The sequence below is a fragment of the Mobula birostris genome, unplaced genomic scaffold (assembly GCF_030028105.1).
Source record: "Mobula birostris isolate sMobBir1 unplaced genomic scaffold, sMobBir1.hap1 scaffold_1192, whole genome shotgun sequence".
Taxonomy (NCBI): Eukaryota; Metazoa; Chordata; class Chondrichthyes; order Myliobatiformes; family Myliobatidae; genus Mobula; species Mobula birostris.
This window is the reverse complement of record NW_027274233.1, coordinates 46,392-72,346: the sequence shown is the minus strand read 5'-3', so window position 1 is coordinate 72,346 and position 25,955 is coordinate 46,392. Positions and strand designations below refer to the sequence as shown.

Sequence of the window (25,955 nt, the reverse complement as noted above, 5' to 3'; positions counted from 1 at the left end):
CACATCAACCACAGAGACCAGCACGTCAACCACAGAGACCAGCACGTCAACCACAGAGTCCACCACGTCAACCACAGAGACCAGCACACCAACCACAGAGACCAGCACGTCAACCACAGAGTCCAGCTCACCAACCACAGAGTCCAGCACTCTGACCACAGAGACCAGCACATCAACCACAGAGTCCAGCACACCAACCAGCACACAGACAACAGACACCAGAACATCAACCACAGAGACCAGCTCACCAACCACAGAGACCAGCACACTGACCACAGAGTCCAGCTCACCAACCACAGAGTCCAGCTCACCAACCAGCACATCGACAACAGACACCAGCACATCAACCACAGAGACCAGCACGTCAACCACAGAGACCAGCACATCAACCACAGAGTCCAGCTCACCAACCAGCACACCGACAATAGATACCAGCACATTGACCGCAGAGTCCAGCACAACGACTGCAGAATCCAGCACAATGACCACAGAGTCCAGCACACCAACCACAGAGACCAGCACGTCAACCACAGAGACCAGCAAATCAACCACAGAGACCAGCTCACCAACCAGCACACCGACGACAGGATCCAGCACAACAACAACCACACTGACCACAGAGACCAGCTCACCACCCAGCACATCGACAACAGACACCAGCACATCAACCACAGAGACCAGCACGTCAACCACAGAGACCAGCACATCAACCACAGAGACCAGCACATCAACCACAGACACCAGCACATCAACCACAGAGACCAGCACGTCAACCACAGAGACCAGCACATCAACCACAGAGACCAGCTCATCAACCACTGAGACCAGCTCACCACCCAGCACACCGACAACAGACACCAGCACATCAACCACAGAGACCAGCAAGTCAACCACAGAGACCAGCTGACCAACCACAAAAACCAGCACATCGACAACAGAGACCAGCTCACCAACCACAGAGACCAGCTCATCAACCACAGAGACCAGCTCAGCAACCAGCACATCGACAACAGATACCAGCACATTGACCGCAGAGTCCAGCACAACGACTGCAGAGTCCAGCACAATGATCACAGAGTCCAGCACACCAACCACACCATCCAGCACATCAACTGCAGAGTCCAGCATAACAAGCACAGAGACCAGCACAACGACCACAGAGACCAGCACATCAACCACAGAGACCAGCACACTGACCACAGAGACCAGCACATCAACCACAGAGACCAGCACATCAACCACAGAGACCAGCACAACGACCACAGAGACCAGCACATCAACCACAGAGACCAGCACATCAACCACAGAGACCAGCTCACCAACCACAGAGACCAGCACACTGACCACATAGACCAGCACATCAACCACAGAGACCAGCACAACGACCACAGAGACCAGCACACTGACCACAGAGACCAGCACAACGACCACAGAGACCAGCACATCAACCACAGAGACCAGCACACCAACCACAGAGACCAGCACATCAACCACAGAGACCAGCTCACCAACCACAGAGACCAGCTCACCAACCAGCACATCGACAACAGTCACCAGCACATCAAACACAGAGACCAGCACATCAACCACAGAGACCAGCACATCAACCACAGAGACCAGCACACTGACCACAGAGACCAGCACATCAACCACAGAGACCAGCTCACCAACCACAGAGTCCAGTTCACCAACCAGCACACCGACGACAGACACCAGCATATTGACCGCAGAGTCCAGCACAACGACTGCAGAGTCCAGCACACTGACCACAGAATCCAGCACACCGACCACGGAGTCCAGTGCACAAACCATAGGGTCCAGCACACCGACAAAAGAGTCCAGCAGGTCCACCCCAGGGTCCAGCTCACCGATGACAGAGTCCAGCACAACAACAACCTCACCAACCACAGACACGAGCACATTGACCGTAGGGTCCAGCACAACCACCCCGGAGTCGAGTACAACGACCACAGAGTACAGCACGTCAGCCACGGAGTCCAGCACACCAATTAGCACACCGACGACAGACACCAGCACATCGACTGCGCTGTCCAGCACATCAACTACAGAGACCAGCACAACGACTGCAGAGTCCAGCACAACAACAACCACACCGACCAGAGGCCAGCACACCAACCACAGAGACCAGCTCACCAACCAGCACACCGGCAACAGACACCAGCACATCAACCACAGAGACCAGCACGTCAACCACAGAGACCAGCACATCAACCACAGAGACCAGCACGTCAACCACAGAGACCAGCACATCAACCACAGAGACCAGCACGTCAACCACAGAGACCAGCACATCAACCACAGAGACCAGCACGTCAACCACAGAGACCAGCACGTCAACCACAGAGACCAGCACACTGACAACAGAGACCAACACACTGACCACAGAGTCCAGCACACCAACCTCACAGTCCAGCACATCAACCACAGAGACCAGCACAACGACCACAGAGTCCAGCACTTCAACCACAGAGACCAGCACATCAACCACAGAGACCAGCACACCAACCACAGAGACCAGCACATCAACCACAGAGTCCAGCACACCAACCAGCACACCGACAACAGACACCAGCACATCAACCACAGAGACCAGCACATCAACCACAGAGACCAGCACACTGACCACAGAGTCCAGCTCACCAACCACAGAGTCCAGCTCACCAACCAGCACATCGACAACAGACACCAGCACATCAACCACAGAGACCAGCACGTCAACCACAGAGACCAGCACATCAACCACAGAGTCCAGCTCACCAACCAGCACACCGACAATAGATACCAGCACATTGACCGCAGAGTCCAGCACAACGACTGCAGAATCCAGCACAATGACCACAGAGTCCAGCACACCAACCACAGAGACCAGCACGTCAACCACAGAGACCAGCAAATCAACCACAGAGACCAGCAAATCAACCACAGAGACCAGCTCACCAACCAGCACATCGACAACAGACACCAGCACATCAACCACAGAGACCAGCACGTCAACCACAGAGACCAGCACACTGACCACAGAGACCAGCACATCAACCACAGAGACCAGCACACTGACCACAGAGACCAGCACATCAACCACAGAGACCAGCACATCAACCACAGAGACCAGCACACCAACCACAGAGACCAGCACATCAACCACAGAGACCAGCACACTGACCACAGAGACCAGCACGTCAACCACAGAGACCAGCTCACCAACCACAGAGACCAGCTCACCAACCACAGAGACCAGCACATCAACCACAGAGACCAGCACGTCAACCACAGAGACCAGCACACCAACCACAGAGACCAGCACATCAACCACAGAGACCAGCTCACCAACCACAGAGACCAGCACGTCAACCACAGAGACCAGCACGTCAACCACAGAGACCAGCACATCAACCACAGAGACCAGCTCACCAACCAGCACATCGACAATAGACACCATCACATCAACCACAGAGACCAGCACACGAACCACAGAGACCAGCTCACCAACCACAGAGACCAGCACAACGACCACAGAGTGCAGCACGTCAACCACAGAGACCAGCACACTGACCACAGAGACCAGCTCACCAACCACAGAGACCAGCACATCAACCACAGAGACCAGCTCACCAACCACAGAGACCAGCACATTAACCACAGAGACCAGCACGTCAACCACAGAGACCAGCACACCAACCACAGAGACCAGCACATCAACCACAGAGACCAGCTCACCAACCACAGAGACCAGCACGTCAACCACAGAGACCAGCACGTCAACCACAGAGACCAGCACATCAACCACAGAGACCAGCTCACCAACCAGCACATCGACAATAGACACCATCACATCAACCACAGAGACCAGCACACGAACCACAGAGACCAGCACATCAACCACAGAGACCAGCACATCAACCACAGAGAGCAGCACGTCAACCACAGAGGCCAGCACACCAACCACAGAGACCAGCTCACCAACCAGCACACCGACAACAGAGACCAGCACATCAACCACAGAGACCAGCACGTCAACCACAGAGACCAGCACGTCAACCACAGAGTCCACCACGTCAACCACAGAGACCAGCACACCAACCACAGAGACCAGCACGTCAACCACAGAGTCCAGCTCACCAACCACAGAGTCCAGCACTCTGACCACAGAGACCAGCACATCAACCACAGAGTCCAGCACACCAACCAGCACACAGACAACAGACACCAGAACATCAACCACAGAGACCAGCTCACCAACCACAGAGACCAGCACACTGACCACAGAGTCCAGCTCACCAACCACAGAGTCCAGCTCACCAACCAGCACATCGACAACAGACACCAGCACATCAACCACAGAGACCAGCACGTCAACCACAGAGACCAGCACATCAACCACAGAGTCCAGCTCACCAACCAGCACACCGACAATAGATACCAGCACATTGACCGCAGAGTCCAGCACAACGACTGCAGAATCCAGCACAATGACCACAGAGTCCAGCACACCAACCACAGAGACCAGCACGTCAACCACAGAGACCAGCAAATCAACCACAGAGACCAGCTCACCAACCAGCACACCGACGACAGGATCCAGCACAACAACAACCACACTGACCACAGAGACCAGCTCACCACCCAGCACATCGACAACAGACACCAGCACATCAACCACAGAGACCAGCACGTCAACCACAGAGACCAGCACATCAACCACAGAGACCAGCACATCAACCACAGAGACCAGCACATCAACCACAGACACCAGCACATCAACCACAGAGACCAGCACGTCAACCACAGAGACCAGCACATCAACCACAGAGACCAGCTCATCAACCACTGAGACCAGCTCACCACCCAGCACACCGACAACAGACACCAGCACATCAACCACAGAGACCAGCAAGTCAACCACAGAGACCAGCTGACCAACCACAAAAACCAGCACATCGACAACAGAGACCAGCTCACCAACCACAGAGACCAGCTCATCAACCACAGAGACCAGCTCAGCAACCAGCACATCGACAACAGATACCAGCACATTGACCGCAGAGTCCAGCACAACGACTGCAGAGTCCAGCACAATGATCACAGAGTCCAGCACACCAACCACACCATCCAGCACATCAACTGCAGAGTCCAGCATAACAAGCACAGAGACCAGCACAACGACCACAGAGACCAGCACATCAACCACAGAGACCAGCACACTGACCACAGAGACCAGCACATCAACCACAGAGACCAGCACATCAACCACAGAGACCAGCACAACGACCACAGAGACCAGCACATCAACCACAGAGACCAGCACATCAACCACAGAGACCAGCTCACCAACCACAGAGACCAGCACACTGACCACATAGACCAGCACATCAACCACAGAGACCAGCACAACGACCACAGAGACCAGCACACTGACCACAGAGACCAGCACAACGACCACAGAGACCAGCACATCAACCACAGAGACCAGCACACCAACCACAGAGACCAGCACATCAACCACAGAGACCAGCTCACCAACCACAGAGACCAGCTCACCAACCAGCACATCGACAACAGTCACCAGCACATCAACCACAGAGACCAGCACATCAACCACAGAGACCAGCACATCAACCACAGAGACCAGCACACTGACCACAGAGACCAGCACATCAACCACAGAGACCAGCACATCAACCACAGAGACCAGCACAACGACCACAGAGACCAGCTCACCAACCACAGAGACCAGCACATCAACCACAGAGACCAGCTCACCAACCACAGAGACCAGCACATCAACCACAGAGACCAGCACGTCAACCACAGAGACCAGCACACCAACCACAGAGACCAGCACGTCAACCACAGAGACCAGCACATCAACCACAGAGACCAGCTCACCAACCAGCACATCGACAATAGACACCAGCACATCAACCACAGAGACCAGCACACCAACCACAGAGACCAGCACGTCAACCACAGAGACCAGCACACCAACCACAGAGACCAGCTCACCAACCAGCACACCGACAACAGAGACCAGCACTTCAACCACAGAGACCAGCACGTCAACCACAGAGTCCAGCACGTGAACCACAGAGACCAGCACATCAACCACAGAGTCCAGCTCACCAACCGCAGAGACCAGCACGTCAACCACAGAGACCAGCACACCAACCACAGAGACCAGCTCACCAACCAGCACACCGACAACAGAGACCAGCACTTCAACCACAGAGACCAGCACGTCAACCACAGAGTCCAGCACGTCAACCACAGAGACCAGCACATCAACCACAGAGTCCAGCTCACCAACCACAGAGTCCAGCACGTCAACCACTGAGACCAGCACGTCAACCACAGAGACCAGCACACCAACCAGCACACAGACAACAGACACCAGAACATCAACCACAGAGACCAGCTCACCAACCACAGAGTCCAGCCCACCAACCGCACAGTCCAGTACGTCAACCACAGAGACCAGCTCACCAACCACAGAGACCAGCACATCAACCACAGAGACCAGCTCACCAACCACAGAGACCAGCACGTCAACCACAGAGACCAGCACGTCAACCACAGAGACCAGCACATCAACCACAGAGACCAGCTCACCAACCAGCACATCGACAATAGACACAAGCACATCAACCACAGAGACCAGCACACCAACCACAGAGACCAGCACATCAACCACAGAGACCAGCACATCAACCACAGAGACTAGCACATCAACCACAGAGACCAGCACAACAACCACAGAGACCAGCTCACCAACCAGCACACCGACAACAGAGACCAGCACGTCAACCACAGAGACCAGCACGTCAACCACAGAGACCAGCACGTCAACCACAGAGTCCAGCACGTCAACCACAGAGACCAGCACATCAACCACAGAGTCCAGCTCACCAACCACAGAGTCCAGCACTCTGACCACAGAGACCAGCACATCAACCACAGAGACCAGCACGTCAACCACAGAGTCCAGCACGTCAACCACAGAGACCAGCACATCAACCACAGAGTCCAGCACATCAACCACAGAGTCCAGCACACCGACCACAGAGTCCAGCACATCAACCACAGAGATCAGCTCACCAACCACAGAGTCCAGCCCACCAACCGCACAGTCCAGTACGTCAACCACAGAGACCAGCTCACCAACCACAGAGTCCAGCACATCAACCACAGAGACCAGCACATCAACCACAGAGTCCAGCTCAGCAACCAGCACACCGACAACAGACACCAGCACATTGACCGCAGAGTCCAGCACATCAACCAGAGAGACCAGCACATCAACCACAGAGATCAGCACATCAACCACAGAGACCAGCTCACAAACCAGCACGCCGGCAACAGACACCAGCACATTGACCGCAGAGTCCGGCACAACGACTGCAGAGTCCAGCATAACATTCACAGAGCCCAGCACAACGACCACAGAGACCAGCACATCAACCACAGAGACCAGCTCACCAACTGCAGAGTCCAGCACAATGACTGCAGTGTCCAGCATAACAATCACAGAGACCAGCTCACCAACCACAGAGACCAGGTCAGCAACCAGCACATCGACAACAGACACCAGCACGTCAACCACAGACACCAGCACACTGACCACAGTATCCAGCACAAAGACAATAGAGACCAGCACAACGACCACAGACACCAGCACATCAACCACAGAGACCAGCACATCAACCACAGAGACCAGCTCACCAACCACAGAAACCAGCACATCAACCACAGAGACCAGCACATCAACCACAGACACCAGCACATCAACCACAGAGACCAGCACATCAACCACAGAGACCAGCACATCAACCACAGAGACCAGCACATCAACTGCAGAGACCAGCTCACCATCCACAGAGTCCAGTTCACCAACCAGCACACCGACGACAGACACCAGCATATTGACCGCAGAGTCCAGCACAACGACTGCAGAGTCCAGCACACTGACCACAGAGTCCAGCACACTGACCACAGAGTCCAGCACACCGACCACGGAGTCCAGTGCACAAACCATAGGGTCCAGCACACCGACAAAAGAGTCCAGCAGGTCTACCGCAGGGTCCAGCTCACCGATGACAGAGTCCAGCACAACAACAACCTCACCAACCACAGACACCAGCACATTGACCGTAGGGTCCAGCACAACCACCACAGAGTAGAGTACAATGACCACAGAGTACAGCACGTCAGCCACGGAGTCCAGCACACCAATTAGCACACCGACGACAGAGTCCAGCACAACAACAACCACACCGACCACAGAGACCAGCTCACCACCCAGCACATCGACAAAAGACACCAGCACATCAACCACAGAGGCCAGCACATCAACCACAGAGACCAGCACGTCAACCACAGAGACCAGCTCACCAACCACAGAGACCAGCTCACCAACCACAGAGACCAGCTCACCAACCAGCACATCGACAAAAAACACCAGCACATCAAACACAGAGACCAGCACGTCAACCACAGAGACCAGCACATCAACCACAGAGTCCAGCTCACCAACCAGCACACCGACAACAGACACCAGCACGTCAAACACAGAGACCAGCACATCAACCACAGAGACCAGCACGTCAACCACAGAGACCAGCACATCAACCACAGAGACCAGCTCACCAACCACAGAGACCAGCACGTCAACCACAGAGACCAGCACATCAACCACAGAGACCAGCTCACCAACCACAGAGACCAGCTCACCAACCACAGAGACCAGCACATCAACCACAGAGACCAGCACATCAACCAGAGAGACCAGCACATCGACCGCAGAGTCCAGCTCACCAACCAGCACACCGGCAACAGACACCAGCACATCAACCACAGAGACCAGCACGTCAACCACAGAGACCAGCACATCAACCACAGAGACCAGCACGCCAACCAGCACACCGACAACAGACACCAGCACATCAAACACAGAGACCAGCACGTCAACCACAGAGACCAGTTCACCGACCACAGAGACCAGCACATCAACCACAGAGACCAGCACATCAACCAGAGAGACCAGCACATCGACCGCAGAGTCCAGCTCACCAACCAGCACACCGGCAACAGACACCAGCACATCAACCACAGAGACCAGCACGTCAACCACAGAGACCAGCACATCAACCACAGAGACCAGCACACCAACCAGCACACCGACAACAGACACCAGCACATCAAACACAGAGACCAGCACGTCAACCACAGAGACCAGCTCACCGACCACAGAGACCAGCACATCGACAACAGAGACCAGCACACCAACCACAGAGACCAGCTCACCAACCAGCACACCGGCAACAGACACCAGCACATCAACCACAGAGACCAGCACATCAACCACAGAGACCAGCACACCAACCACAGAGAACAGCTCACCAACCAGCACATCGACAACAGACACCAGCACATCGACAACAGAGACCAGCACACCAACCACAGAGACCAGCACACCAACCACAGAGACCAGCACATCAACCACAGAGACCAGCTCACCAACCACAGAGACCAGCACGTCAACCACAGAGACCAGCACATCAACCACAGAGACCAGCACAACAACCACAGAGAACAGCTCACCAACGAGCACACCGACAACAGACACCAGCACATCAACCACAGACACCAGCACATCAACCACAGAGACCAGCACGTCAACCACAGAGACCAGCTCACCAACCACAGAGACCAGAACACCAACCACAGAGACCAGCTCACCAACCAGCACACCGACAACAGACACCAGCACGTCAACCACAGAGACCAGCACATCAACCACAGAGACCAGCACGTCAACCACAGAGACCAGCACATCAACCACAGAGACCAGCACGTCAACCACAGAGACCAGCACACTGACAACAGAGACCAACACACTGACCACAGAGTCCAGCACACCAACCGCACAGTCCAGCACATCAACCACAGAGACCAGCACAACGACCACAGAGTCCAGCACATCAACAACAGAGACCAGCACATCAACCACAGAGACCAGCACATCAACCACAGAGACCAGCACACCAACCACAGAGACCAGCACATCAACCACAGAGACCAGCACGTCAACCACAGAGACCAGCACACTGACAACAGAGACCAACACACTGACCACAGAGTCCAGCACACCGACCGCACAGTCCAGCACATCAACCACAGAGACCAGCACAACGACCACAGAGTCCAGCACGTCAACCACAGAGACCAGCACATCAACCACAGAGACCAGCTCACCAACCACAGAGACCAGCACGTCAACCACAGAGACCAGCACGTCAACCACAGAGACCAGCATATCAACCACAGAGACCAGCACATCAACCACAGAGACCAGCACACCAACCACAGAGACCAGCTCACCAACCAGCACACCGACAACAGACACCAGCACGTCAACCACAGAGACCAGCACATCAACCACAGAGACCAGCACGTCAACCACAGAGACCAGCTCACCAACCACAGAGACCAGAACACCAACCACAGAGACCAGCTCACCAACCAGCACACCGACAACAGACACCAGCACGTCAACCACAGAGACCAGCACATCAACCACAGAGACCAGCACACCAACCACAGAGACCAGCTCACCAACCAGCACACCGACAACAGACACCAGCACGTCAACCACAGAGACCAGCACATCAACCACAGAGACCAGCACACCAACCACAGAGAACAGCTCACCAACCAGCACATCGACAACAGACACCAGCACATCGACAACAGAGACCAGCACACCAACCACAGAGACCAGCACGTCAACCACAGAGACCAGCACATCAACCACAGAGACCAGCACGTCAACCACAGAGACCAGCACACTGACAACAGAGACCAACACACTGACCACAGAGTCCAGCACACCAACCGCACAGTCCAGCACATCAACCACAGAGACCAGCACAACGACCACAGAGTCCAGCACATCAACAACAGAGACCAGCACATCAACCACAGAGAGCAGCACATCAACCACAGAGACCAGCACACCAACCACAGAGACCAGCACATCAACCACAGAGACCAGCACGTCAACCACAGAGACCAGCACACTGACAACAGAGACCAACACACTGACCACAGAGTCCAGCACACCGACCGCACAGTCCAGCACATCAACCACAGAGACCAGCACAACGACCACAGAGTCCAGCACGTCAACCACAGAGACCAGCACATCAACCACAGAGACCAGCTCACCAACCACAGAGACCAGCACGTCAACCACAGAGACCAGCACGTCAACCACAGAGACCAGCATATCAACCACAGAGACCAGCACATCAACCACAGAGACCAGCACACCAACCACAGAGACCAGCTCACCAACCAGCACACCGACAACAGACACCAGCACGTCAACCACAGAGACCAGCACATCAGCCACAGAGACCAGCACACCAACCACAGAGAACAGCTCACCAACCAGCACACCGACAACAGACACCAGCACATCAACCACAGACACCAGCTCATCAACCACAGAGACCAGCACGTCAACCACAGAGACCAGCACATCAACCACAGAGACCAGCACACCAACCACAGAGACCAGCTCACCAACCAGCACACCGACAACAGACACCAGCACGTCAACCACAGAGACCAGCACATCAACCACAGAGACCAGCACACCAACCACAGAGACCAGCTCACCAACCAGCACACCGACAACAGACACCAGCACGTCAACCACAGAGACCAGCACATCAACCACAGAGACCAGCACACCAACCACAGAGAACAGCTCACCAACCAGCACATCGACAACAGACACCAGCACATCGACAACAGAGACCAGCACACCAACCACAGAGACCAGCACGTCAACCACAGAGACCAGCACATCAACCACAGAGACCAGCACACTGACAACAGAGACCAACACACTGACCACAGAGTCCAGCACACCAACCGCACAGTCCAGCACATCAACCACAGAGACCAGCACAACGACCACAGAGTCCAGCACATCAACAACAGAGACCAGCACATCAACCACAGAGACCAGCACATCAACCACAGAGACCAGCACACCAACCACAGAGACCAGCACATCAACCACAGAGACCAGCACGTCAACCACAGAGACCAGCATACTGACAACAGAGACCAACACACTGACCACAGAGTCCAGCACACCGACCGCACAGTCCAGCACATCAACCACAGAGACCAGCACAACGACCACAGAGTCCAGCACGTCAACCACAGAGACCAGCACATCAACCACAGAGACCAGCAAACCAACCACAGAGACCAGCACATCAACCACAGAGTACAGCACACCAACCAGCACACCGACAACAGACACCAGCACATCAACCACAGACACCAGCACATCAACCACAGACACCAGCACATCAACCACAGAGACCAGCACATCAACCACAGAGACCAGCACATCAACCACAGAGACCAGCACATCAACTGCAGAGACCAGCTCACCAACCACAGAGTCCAGTTCACCAACCAGCACACCGACGACAGACACCAGCATATTGACCGCAGAGTCCAGCACAACAACTGCAGAGTCCAGCACACTGACCACAGCGTCCAGCACACCGGCCACGGAGTCCAGTGCACAAACCATAGGGTCCAGCACACCGACAAAAGAGTCCAGCAGGTCCACCGCAGGGTCCAGCTCACCGATGACAGAGTCCAGCACAACAACAACCTCACCAACCACAGACACCAGCACATTGACCGTAGGGTCCAGCACAACCACCCCAGAGTCGAGTACAATGACCACAGAGTACAGCACGTCAGCCACGGAGTCCAGCACACCAATTAGCACACCGACGACAGAGTCCAGCACAACAACAACCACACCGACCACAGAGACCAGCTCACCACCCAGCACATCGACAAAAGACACCAGCACATCAACCACAGAGGCCAGCACATCAACCACAGAGACCAGCACGTCAACCACAGAGACCAGCTCACCAACCACAGAGACCAGCTCACCAACCAGCACATCAACAAAAAACACCAGCACATCAAACACAGAGACCAGCTCGTCAACCACAGAGACCAGCACATCAACCACAGAGTCCAGCTCACCAACCAGCACACCGACAACAGACACCAGCACGTCAAACACAGAGACCAGCACATCAACCACAGAGACCAGCACGTCAACCACAGAGACCAGCACATCAACCACAGAGACCAGCTCACCAAACACAGAGACCAGCACGTCAACCACAGAGACCAGCACATCAACCACAGAGACCAGCTCACCAACCACAGAGACCAGCTCACCAACCACAGAGACCAGCACATCAACCACAGAGACCAGCACATCAACCAGAGAGACCAGCACATCGACCGCAGAGTCCAGCTCACCAACCAGCACACCGGCAACAGACACCAGCACATCAACCACAGAGACCAGCACGTCAACCACAGAGACCAGCACATCAACCACAGAGACCAGCACGCCAACCAGCACACCGACAACAGACACCAGCACATCAAACACAGAGACCAGCACGTCAACCACAGAGACCAGCTCACCGACCACAGAGACCAGCACATCAACCACAGAGACCAGCACATCAACCAGAGAGACCAGCACATCGACCGCAGAGTCCAGCTCACCAACCAGCACACCGGCAACAGACACCAGCACATCAACCACAGAGACCAGCACGTCAACCACAGAGACCAGCACATCAACCACAGAGACCAGCACACCAACCAGCACACCGACAACAGACACCAGCACATCAAACACAGAGACCAGCACGTCAACCACAGAGACCAGCTCACCGACCACAGAGACCAGCACACCAACCACAGAGACCAGCTCACCAACCAGCACACCGGCAACAGACACCAGCACATCAACCACAGAGACCAGCACGTCAACCACAGAGACCAGCACATCAACCACAGAGACCAGCACACCAACCACAGAGACCAGCTCACCAACCAGCACACCGACAACAGACACCAGCACGTCAACCACAGAGACCAGCACATCAACCACAGAGACCAGCACACCAACCACAGAGAACAGCTCACCAACCAGCACATCGACAACAGACACCAGCACATCGACAACAGAGACCAGCACACCAACCACAGAGACCAGCACACCAACCACAGAGACCAGCACATCAACCACAGAGACCAGCTCACCAACCACAGAGACCAGCACGTCAACCACAGAGACCAGCACATCAACCACAGAGACCAGCACACCAACCACAGAGAACAGCTCACCAACCAGCACACCGACAACAGACACCAGCACATCAACCACAGACACCAGCACATCAACCACAGAGACCAGCACGTCAACCACAGAGACCAGCACATCAACCACAGAGACCAGCACACCAACCACAGAGACCAGCTCACCAACCAGCACACCGACAACAGACACCAGCACGTCAACCACAGAGACCAGCACATCAACCACAGAGACCAGCACACCAACCACAGAGACCAGCTCACCAACCAGCACACCGACAACAGACAGCAGCACGTCAACCACAGAGACCAGCACATCAACCACAGAGACCAGCACACCAACCACAGAGAACAGCTCACCAACCAGCACATCGACAACAGACACCAGCACATCGACAACAGAGACCAGCACACCAACCACAGAGACCAGCACGTCAACCACAGAGACCAGCACATCAACCACAGAGACCAGCACGTCAACCACAGAGACCAGCACACTGACAACAGAGACCAACACACTGACCACAGAGTCCAGCACACCAACCGCACAGTCCAGCACATCAACCACAGAGACCAGCACAACGACCACAGAGTGTAGCACATCAACAACAGAGACCAGCACATCAACCACAGAGACCAGCAGATCAACCACAGAGACCAGCACACCAACCACAGAGACCAGCACACTGACAACAGTGACCAACACACTGACCACAGAGTCCAGCACACCAACCGCACAGTCCAGCACATCAACCACAGAGACCAGCACAACGACCACAGAGTCCAGCACGTCAAACACAGAGACCAGCACATCAACCACAGAGACCAGCACACCAACCACAGAGACCAGCACATCAACCACAGAGTCCAGCACACCAACCAGCACACCGACAACAGACACCAGCACATCAACCACAGAGACCAGCACATCAACCACAGAGACCAGCACACTGACCACAGAGTCCAGCTCACCAACCACAGAGTCCAGCTCACCAACCAGCACATCGACAACAGACACCAGCACATCAACCACAGAGACCAGCACGTCAACCACAGAGACCAGCACATGAACCACAGAGTCCAGCTCACCAACCAGCACACCGACAATAGATACCAGCACATTGACCGCAGAGTCCAGCACAACGACTTCAGAATTCAGCACAATGACCATAGAGTCCAGCACACCAACCAGAGAGACCAGTACGTGAACCACAGAGACCAGCAAATCAACCACAGAGACCAGGTCACCAACCAGCACACCGACAACAGACACCAGCACATCAACCACAGAGACCAGCTCACCAACCAGCACATCGACAACAGACACCAGCACATCAAACACAGAGACCAGCACGTCAACCACAGAGACCAGCACACTGACCACAGAGACCAGCACATCAACCACAGAGACCAGCACATCAACCACAGAGACCAGCACACTGACCACAGAGACCAGCACATCAACCACAGAGACCAGCACATCAACCACAGAGACCAGCTCACCAACCAGCACATCGACAACAGTCACCAGCACATCAACCACAGAGACCAGCACATCAACCACAGAAACCAGCACGTCAACCACAGAGACCAGCACGTCAACCACAGAGACCAGCTCATCAACCACTGAGACCAGCTCACCACCCAGCACACCGACAACAGACACCAGCACATCAACCACAGAGACCAGCACGTCAACCACAGAGACCAGCTGACCAACCACAAAAACCAGCACATCGACAACAGAGACCAGCTCACCAACCACAGAGACCAGCTCATCAACCACAGAGACCAGCACGTCAACCACAGAGACCAGCACACTGACAACAGAGACCAACACACTGACCACAGAGTCCAGCACACCAACCGCACAGTCCAGCACATCAACCACAGAGACCAGCACACTGACCACAGAGACCAGCACATCAACCACAGAGACCAGCACAACGACCACAGAGACCAGCACACCAACCACAGAGACCAGCACATCAACCACAGAGACCAGCACATCAACCACAGAGACCAGCACACTGACCACAGAGACCAGCACAACGACCACAGAGACCAGCACATCAACCACAGAGACCAGCACATCAACCACAGAGACCAGCTCACCAACCAGCACATCGACAATAGACACCAGCACATCAACCACAGAGACCAGCACACCAACCACAGAGACCAGCACGTCAACCACAGAGACCAGCACACCAACCACAGAGACCAGCACATCAACCACAGAGACCAGCTCACCAACCACAGAGACCAGCACGTCAACCACAGAGACCAGCACGTCAACCACAGAGACCAGCATATCAACCACAGAGACCAGCTCACCAACCAGCACATCGACAATAGACACCATCACATCAACCACAGAGACCAGCACACCAACCACAGAGACCAGCACATCAACCACAGAGACCAGCACATCAACCACAGAGAGCAGCACGTCAACCACAGAGACCAGCACACCAACCACAGAGACCAGCTCACCAACCAGCACACCGACAACAGAGACCAGCACATCAACCACAGAGACCAGCACGTCAACCACAGAGACCAGCACGTCAAGCACAGAGTCCAGCACGTCAACCACAGAGACCAGCACACCAACCACAGAGACCAGCACGTCAACCACAGAGTCCCGCTCACCAACCACAGAGTCCAGCACTCTGATCACAGAGACCAGCACATCAACCACAGAGTCCAGCACACCAACCAACACACAGACAACAGACACCAGAACATCAACCACAGAGACCAGCTCACCAACCACAGAGACCAGCACACTGACCACAGAGTCCAGCTCACCAACAACAGAGTCCAGCTCACCAACCAGCACATCGACAACAGACACCAGCACATCAACCACAGAGACCAGCACATCAACCACAGAGACCAGCACATCAACCACAGAGTTCAGCTCACCAACCAGCACACCGACAATAGATACCAGCACATTGACCGCAGAGTCCAGCACAACGACTGCAGAATCCAGCAGAATGACCACAGAGTCCAGCACACCAACCACAGAGACCAGCACGTCAACCACAGAGACCAGCAAATCAACCACAGAGACCAGCTCACCACCCAGCACATCGACAACAGACACCAGCACATCAACCACAGAGACCAGCACGTCAACCACAGAGACCAGCACATCAAACACAGAGACCAGCACATCAACCACAGACACCAGCACATCAACCACAGAGACCAGCACGTCAACCACAGAGACCAGCTGACTAACCACAAAAACCAGCACATCGACAACAGAGACCAGCTCACCAACCACAGAGACCAGCTCATCAACCACAGAGACCAGCACATCAACCACAGAGACCAGCACACTGACCACAGAGACCAGCACATCAACCACAGAGACCAGCTCACCAACCACAGAGTCCAGCACGTCAACCACAGAGACCAGCACATCAACCACAGAGACCAGCTCACCAACCACAGAGACCAGCACATCAACCACAGAGACCAGCACGTCAACCACAGAGACCAGCACACCAACCACAGAGACCAGCACAACGACCACAGAGACCAGCACATCAACCACAGAGACCAGCACACTGACCACAGAGACCAGCACATCAACCACAGAGACCAGCACATCAACCACAGAGACCAGCACACTGACCACAGAGACCAGCACATCAACCACAGAGACCAGCACACTGACCACAGAGACCAGCACATCAACCACAGAGACCAGCTCACCAACCACAGAGACCAGCACATCAACCACAGAGACCAGCTCACCAACCACAGAGACCAGCACATCAACCACAGAGAACAGCTCACCAACCACAGAGACCAGCACATCAACCACAGAGACCAGCACGTCAACCACAGAGACCAGCACATCAACCACAGAGACCAGCACATCAACCACAGTGACCAGCTCACCAACCAGCACATCGACAATAGACACCAGCACATCAACCACAGAGACCAGCACGTCAACCACAGAGACCAGCACATCAACCACAGAGACCAGCACGTCAACCACAGAGACCAGCACACCAACCACAGAGACCAGCTCACCAACCAGCACACCGACAACAGAGACCAGCACGTCAACCACAGAGACCAGCACGTCAAACACAGAGTCCAGCACGTCAACCACAGAGACCAGCACATCAACCACAGAGTCCAGCTCACCAACCACAGAGTCCAGCACGTCAACCACAGAGACCAGTACGTCAACCACAGAGACCAGCACACCAACCAGCACACAGACAACAGACACCAGAACATCAATCACAGAGACCAGTTCACCAACCACAGAGTCCAGCCCACCAACCACACAGTCCAGTACGTCAACCACAGAGACCAGCTCACCAACCACAGAGACCAGCACATCAACCACAGAGACCAGCTCACCAACCACAGAGACCAGCACGTCAACCACAGAGACCAGCACGTCAACCACAGAGACCAGCACACTGACCACAGAGACCAGCACATCAACCACAGAGACCAGCGCATCAACCACAGACACCAGCACATCAACCACAGAGACCAGCACATCAACCACAGAGACCAGCACACTGACCACAGAGACCAGCACGTCAACCACAGAGACCAGCTCACCAACCAGCACACCGACAACAGACACCAGCACGTCAACCACAGAGACCAGCACATCAACCACAGAGACCAGCACATCAACCACAGAGACCAGCACACTGACCACAGAGACCAGCACATCAACCACAGAGACCAGCACATCAACCACAGAGACCAGCACACCAACCACAGAGACCAGCACATCAACCACAGAGACCAGCACACCAACCACAGAGACCAGCACATCAACCACAGAGACCAGCACATCAACCACAGAGACCAGCACACTGACCACAGAGACCAGCACATCAACCACAGAGACCAGCACATCAACCACAGAGACCAGCTCACCAACCACAGAGACCAGCACATCAACCACAGAGACCAGCACATCAACCACAGAGACCAGCACATCAACCACAGAGACCAGCACACTGACCACAGAGACCAGCACATCAACCACAGAGACCAGCACATCAACCACAGAGACCAGCACACTGACCACAGAGACCAGCTCACCAACCACAGAGACCAGCACATCAACCACAGAGACCAGCTCACCAACCACAGAGACCAGCACATCAACCACAGAGACCAGCACGTCAACCACAGAGACCAGCACACCAACCACAGAGACCAGCACATCAACCACAGAGACCAGCTCACCAACCACAGAGAGCAGCACACCAACCACAGAGACCAGCACACCAACCACAGAGACCAGCACATCAACCACAGAGACCAGCTCACCAACCACAGAGACCAGCACGTCAACCACAGAGACCAGCACATCAACCGCAGAGACCAGCACACCAACCACAGAGAACAGCTCACCAACCAGCACACCGACAACAGACACCAGCACATCAACCACAGACACCAGCACATCAACCACAGAGACCAGCACGTCAACCACAGAGACCAGCACATCAACCACAGAGACCAGCACACCAACCACAGAGACCAGCTCACCAACCAGCACACCGACAACAGACACCAGCACGTCAACCACAGAGACCAGCACATCAACCACAGAGACCAGCACACCAACCACAGAGACCAGCTCACCAACCAGCACACCGACAACAGACACCAGCACGTCAACCACAGAGACCAGCACATCAACCACAGAGACCAGCACACCAACCACAGAGAACAGCTCACCAACCAGCACATCGACAACAGACACCAGCACATCGACAACAGAGACCAGCACACCAACCACAGAGACCAGCACGTCAACCACAGAGACCAGCACATCAACCACAGAGACCAGCACGTCAACCACAGAGACCAGCACGTCAACCACAGAGACCAGCACGTCAGCCACAGAGACCAGCTCATCAACCACTGAGACCAGCTCACCACCCAGCACACCGACAACAGACACCAGCACATCAACCACAGAGACCAACACATCAACCACAGAGACCAGCACGTCAACCACAGAGACCAGCTGACCAACCACAAAAACCAGCACATCGACAACAGAGACCAGCTCACCAACCACAGAGACCAGCTCATCAACCACAGAGACCAGCTCAGCAACCAGCACATCGACAACATATACCAGCACATTGACCGCAGATTCCAGCACAACGACTGCAGAGTCCAGCACAATGATCACAGAGTCCAGCACACCAACCACACCATCCAGCACATCAACTGCAGAGTCCAGCATAACAAGCACAGAGACCAGCACAACGACCACAGAGACCAGCACAACGACCACAGAGACCAGCACACTGACCACAGAGACCAGCACATCAACCACAGAGACCAGCACAACGACCACAGAGACCAGCACATCAACCACAGAGACCAGCACACTGACCACAGAGACCAGCTCACCAACCACAGAGACCAGCACACTGACCACAGAGACCAGCACATCAACCACAGAGACCAGCTCACCAACCACAGAGACCAGCACATCAACCACAGAGACCAGCTCACCAACCACAGAGACCAGCACATCAACCACAGAGACCAGCTCACCAACCACAGAGACCAGCACATCAACCACAGAGACCAGCACGTCAACCACAGAGACCAGCACATCAACCACAGAGACCAGCACATCAACCACAGTGACCAGCTCACCAACCAGCACATCGACAATAGACACCAGCACATCAACCACAGAGACCAGCACGTCAACCACAGAGACCAGCACATCAACCACAGAGACCAGCACGTCAACCACAGAGACCAGCACACCAACCACAGAGACCAGCTCACCAACCAGCACACCGACAACAGAGACCAGCACGTCAACCACAGAGACCAGCACGTCAAACACAGAGTCCAGCACGTCAACCACAGAGACCAGCACATCAACCACAGAGTCCAGCTCACCAACCACAGAGTCCAGCACGTCAACCACAGAGACCAGTACGTCAACCACAGAGACCAGCACACCAACCAGCACACAGACAACAGACACCAGAACATCAATCACAGAGACCAGCTCACCAACCACAGAGTCCAGCCCACCAACCACACAGTCCAGTACGTCAACCACAGAGACCAGCTCACCAACCACAGAGACCAGCACATCAACCACAGAGACCAGCTCACCAACCACAGAGACCAGCACGTCAACCACAGAGACCAGCACGTCAACCACAGAGACCAGCACACTGACCACAGAGACCAGCACATCAACCACAGAGACGAGCACATCAACCACAGACACCAGCACATCAACCACAGAGACCAGCACATCAACCACAGAGACCAGCACACTGACCACAGAGACCAGCACGTCAACCACAGAGACCAGCTCACCAACCAGCACACCGACAACAGACACCAGCACGTCAACCACAGAGACCAGCACATCAACCACAGAGAGCAGCACATCAACCACAGAGACCAGCACACTGACCACAGAGACCAGCACATCAACCACAGAGACCAGCACATCAACCACAGAGACCAGCACACCAACCACAGAGACCAGCACACCAACCACAGAGACCAGCACACCAACCACAGAGACCAGCACATCAACCACAGAGACCAGCACATCAACCACAGAGACCAGCACACTGACCACAGAGACCAGCACATCAACCACAGAGACCAGCACATCAACCACAGAGACCAGCTCACCAACCACAGAGACCAGCACATCAACCACAGAGACCAGCACATCAACCACAGAGACCAGCACACTGACCACAGAGACCAGCACATCAACCACAGAGACCAGCACATCAACCACAGAGACCAGCACATCAACCACAGAGACCAGCACACTGACCACAGAGACCAGCTCACCAACCACAGAGAGCAGCACATCAACCACAGAGACCAGCTCACCAACAACAGAGACCAGCACATCAACCACAGAGACCAGCACGTCAACCACAGAGACCAGCACACCAACCACAGAGACCAGCACATCAACCACAGAGACCAGCTCACCAACCACAGAGAGCAGCACACCAACCACAGAGACCAGCACACCAACCACAGAGACCAGCACATCAACCACAGAGACCAGCTCACCAACCACAGAGACCAGCACGTCAACCACAGAGACCAGCACATCAACCACAGAGACCAGCATACCAACCACAGAGAACAGCTCACCAACCAGCACACCGACAACAGACACCAGCACATCAACCACAGACACCAGCACATCAACCACAGAGACCAGCACGTCAACCACAGAGACCAGCACATCAACCACAGAGACCAGCACACCAACCACAGAGACCAGCTCACCAACCAGCACACCGACAACAGACACCAGCACGTCAACCACAGAGACCAGCACATCAACCACAGAGACCAGCACACCAACCACAGAGACCAGCTCACCAACCAGCACACCGACAACAGACACCAGCACGTCAACCACAGAGACCAGCACATCAACCACAGAGACCAGCACACCAACCACAGAGAACAGCTCACCAACCAGCACATCGACAACAGACACCAGCACATCGACAACAGAGACCAGCACACCAACCACAGAGACCAGCACGTCAACCACAGAGACCAGCACATCAACCACAGAGACCAGCACGTCAACCACAGAGACCAGCACGTCAACCACAGAGACCAGCACGTCAGCCACAGAGACCAGCTCATCAACCACTGAGACCAGCTCACCACCCAGCACAGCGACAACAGACACCAGCACATCAACCACAGAGACCAGCACATCAACCACAGAGACCAGCACGTCAACCACAGAGACCAGCTGACCAACCACAAAAACTAGCACATCGAGAACAGAGACCAGCTCACCAACCACAGAGACCAGCTCATCAACCACAGAGACCAGCTCAGCAACCAGCACATCGACAACATATACCAGCACATTGACCGCAGATTCCAGCACAACGACTGCAGAGTCCAGCACAATGATCACAGAGTCCAGCACACCAACCACACCATCCAGCACATCAACTGCAGAGTCCAGCATAACAAGCACAGAGACCAGCACAACGACCACCGAGACCAGCACAACGACCACAGAGACCAGCACACTGACCACAGAGACCAGCACATCAACCACAGAGACCAGCACATCAATCACAGAGACCAGCACATCAACCACAGAGACCAGCACACTGACCACAGAGACCAGCACATCAACCACAGAGACCAGCACACCAACCACAGAGTGCAGCACGTCAACCACAGAGACCAGCACACTGACCACAGAGACCAGCACATCAACCACAGAGACCAGCACATCAACCACAGAGACCAGCACACCAACAACAGAGACCAGCACGTCAACCACAGAGACCAGCACATCAACCACAGAGACCAGCACGTCAACCACAGAGACCAGCACGTCAACCACAGAGACCAGCACGTCAGCCACAGAGACCAGCTCATCAACCACTGAGACCAGCTCACCACCCAGCACACCGACAACAGACACCAGCACATCAACCACAGAGACCAGCACATCAACCACAGAGACCAGCACGTCAACCACAGAGACCAGCTGACCAACCACAAAAACCAGCACATCGACAACAGAGACCAGCTCACCAACCACAGAGACCAGCTCATCAACCACAGAGACCAGCTCAGCAACCAGCACATCGACAACATATACCAGCACATTGACCGCAGATTCCAGCACAACGACTGCAGAGTCCAGCACAATGATCACAGAGTCCAGCACACCAACCACACCATCCAGCACATCAACTGCAGAGTCCAGCATAACAAGCACAGAGACCAGCACAACGACCACAGAGACCAGCACAACGACCACAGAGACCAGCACACTGACCACAGAGACCAGCACATCAACCACAGAGACCAGCACAACGACCACAGAGACCAGCACATCAACCACAGAGACCAGCACACTGACCACAGAGACCAGCTCACCAACCACAGAGACCAGCACACTGACCACAGAGACCAGCACATCAACCACAGAGACCAGCTCACCAACCACAGAGACCAGCACATCAACCACAGAGACCAGCTCACCAACCACAGAGACCAGCACATCAACCACAGAGACCAGCTCACCAACCACAGAGACCAGCACATCAACCACAGAGACCAGCACGTCAACCACAGAGACCAGCACATCAACCACAGAGACCAGCACATCAACCACAGTGACCAGCTCACCAACCAGCACATCGACAATAGACACCAGCACATCAACCACAGAGACCAGCACGTCAACCACAGAGACCAGCACCTCAACCACAGAGACCAGCACGTCAACCACAGAGACCAGCACACCAACCACAGAGACCAGCTCACCAACCAGCACACCGACAACAGAGACCAGCACGTCAACCACAGAGACCAGCACGTCAACCACAGAGACCAGCACATCAACCACAGAGTCCAGCTCACCAACCACAGAGTCCAGCACGTCAGCCACAGAGACCAGTACGTCAACCACAGAGACCAGCACACCAACCAGCACACAGACAACAGACACCAGAACATCAATCACAGAGACCAGCTCACCAACCACAGAGTCCAGCCCACCAACCACACAGTCCAGTACGTCAACCACAGAGACCAGCTCACCAACCACAGAGACGAGCACATCAACCACAGAGACCAGCTCACCAACCACAGAGACCAGCACGTCAACCACAGAGACCAGCACGTCAACCACAGAGACCAGCACACTGACCACAGAGACCAGCACATCAACCACAGAGACGAGCACATCAACCACAGACACCAGCACATCAACCACAGAGACCAGCACATCAACCACAGAGACCAGCACACTGACCACAGAGACCAGCACGTCAACCACAGAGACCAGCTCACCAACCAGCACACCGACAACAGACACCAGCACGTCAACCACAGAGACCAGCACATCAACCACAGAGACCAGCACATCAACCACAGAGACCAGCACACTGACCACAGAGACCAGCACATCAACCACAGAGACCAGCACATCAACCACAGAGACCAGCACACCAACCACAGAGACCAGCACATCAACCACAGAGACCAGCACACCAACCACAGAGACCAGCACATCAACCACAGAGACCAGCACATCAACCACAGAGACCAGCACACTGACCACAGAGACCAGCACATCAACCACAGAGACCAGCACATCAACCACAGAGACCAGCTCACCAACCACAGAGACCAGCACATCAACCACAGAGACCAGCACATCAACCACAGAGACCAGCACATCAACCACAGAGACCAGCACACTGACCACAGAGACCAGCACATCAACCACAGAGACCAGCACATCAACCACAGAGACCAGCACATCAACCACAGAGACCAGCACACTGACCACAGAGACCAGCTCACCAACCACAGAGAGCAGCACATCAACCACAGAGACCAGCTCACCAACCACAGAGACCAGCACATCAACCACAGAGACCAGCACGTCAACCACAGAGACCAGCACACCAACCACAGAGACCAGCACATCAACCACAGAGACCAGCACATCAACCACAGAGACCAGCTCACCAACCACAGAGACCAGCACGTCAACCACAGAGACCAGCACATCAACCACAGAGACCAGCACACCAACCACAGAGAACAGCTCACCAACCAGCACACCGACAACAGACACCAGCACATCAACCACAGACACCAGCACATCAACCACAGAG

General features: G+C 54.8%; 1 protein-coding gene across 1 annotated transcript in view; it reads left to right on the top strand.

Annotated features, from left to right (window-relative positions):
* Nucleotides 1-1,870: 1,870 nt before the first annotated feature.
* The window catches only part of LOC140192358 (uncharacterized), a gene marked incomplete at its 3' end in the record, with an annotated part of 64,119 nt that continues 40,034 nt past the window's right edge, over nucleotides 1,871-25,955 (top strand). Inside the window, 7 exon segments of the mRNA XM_072250008.1 lie at nucleotides 1,871-1,958; nucleotides 3,865-3,962; nucleotides 6,345-6,875; nucleotides 14,103-14,192; nucleotides 16,698-16,751; nucleotides 18,498-19,961; nucleotides 22,725-22,814. Coding sequence (XP_072106109.1) covers nucleotides 1,871-1,958; nucleotides 3,865-3,962; nucleotides 6,345-6,875; nucleotides 14,103-14,192; nucleotides 16,698-16,751; nucleotides 18,498-19,961; nucleotides 22,725-22,814 — 2,415 coding nt within the window.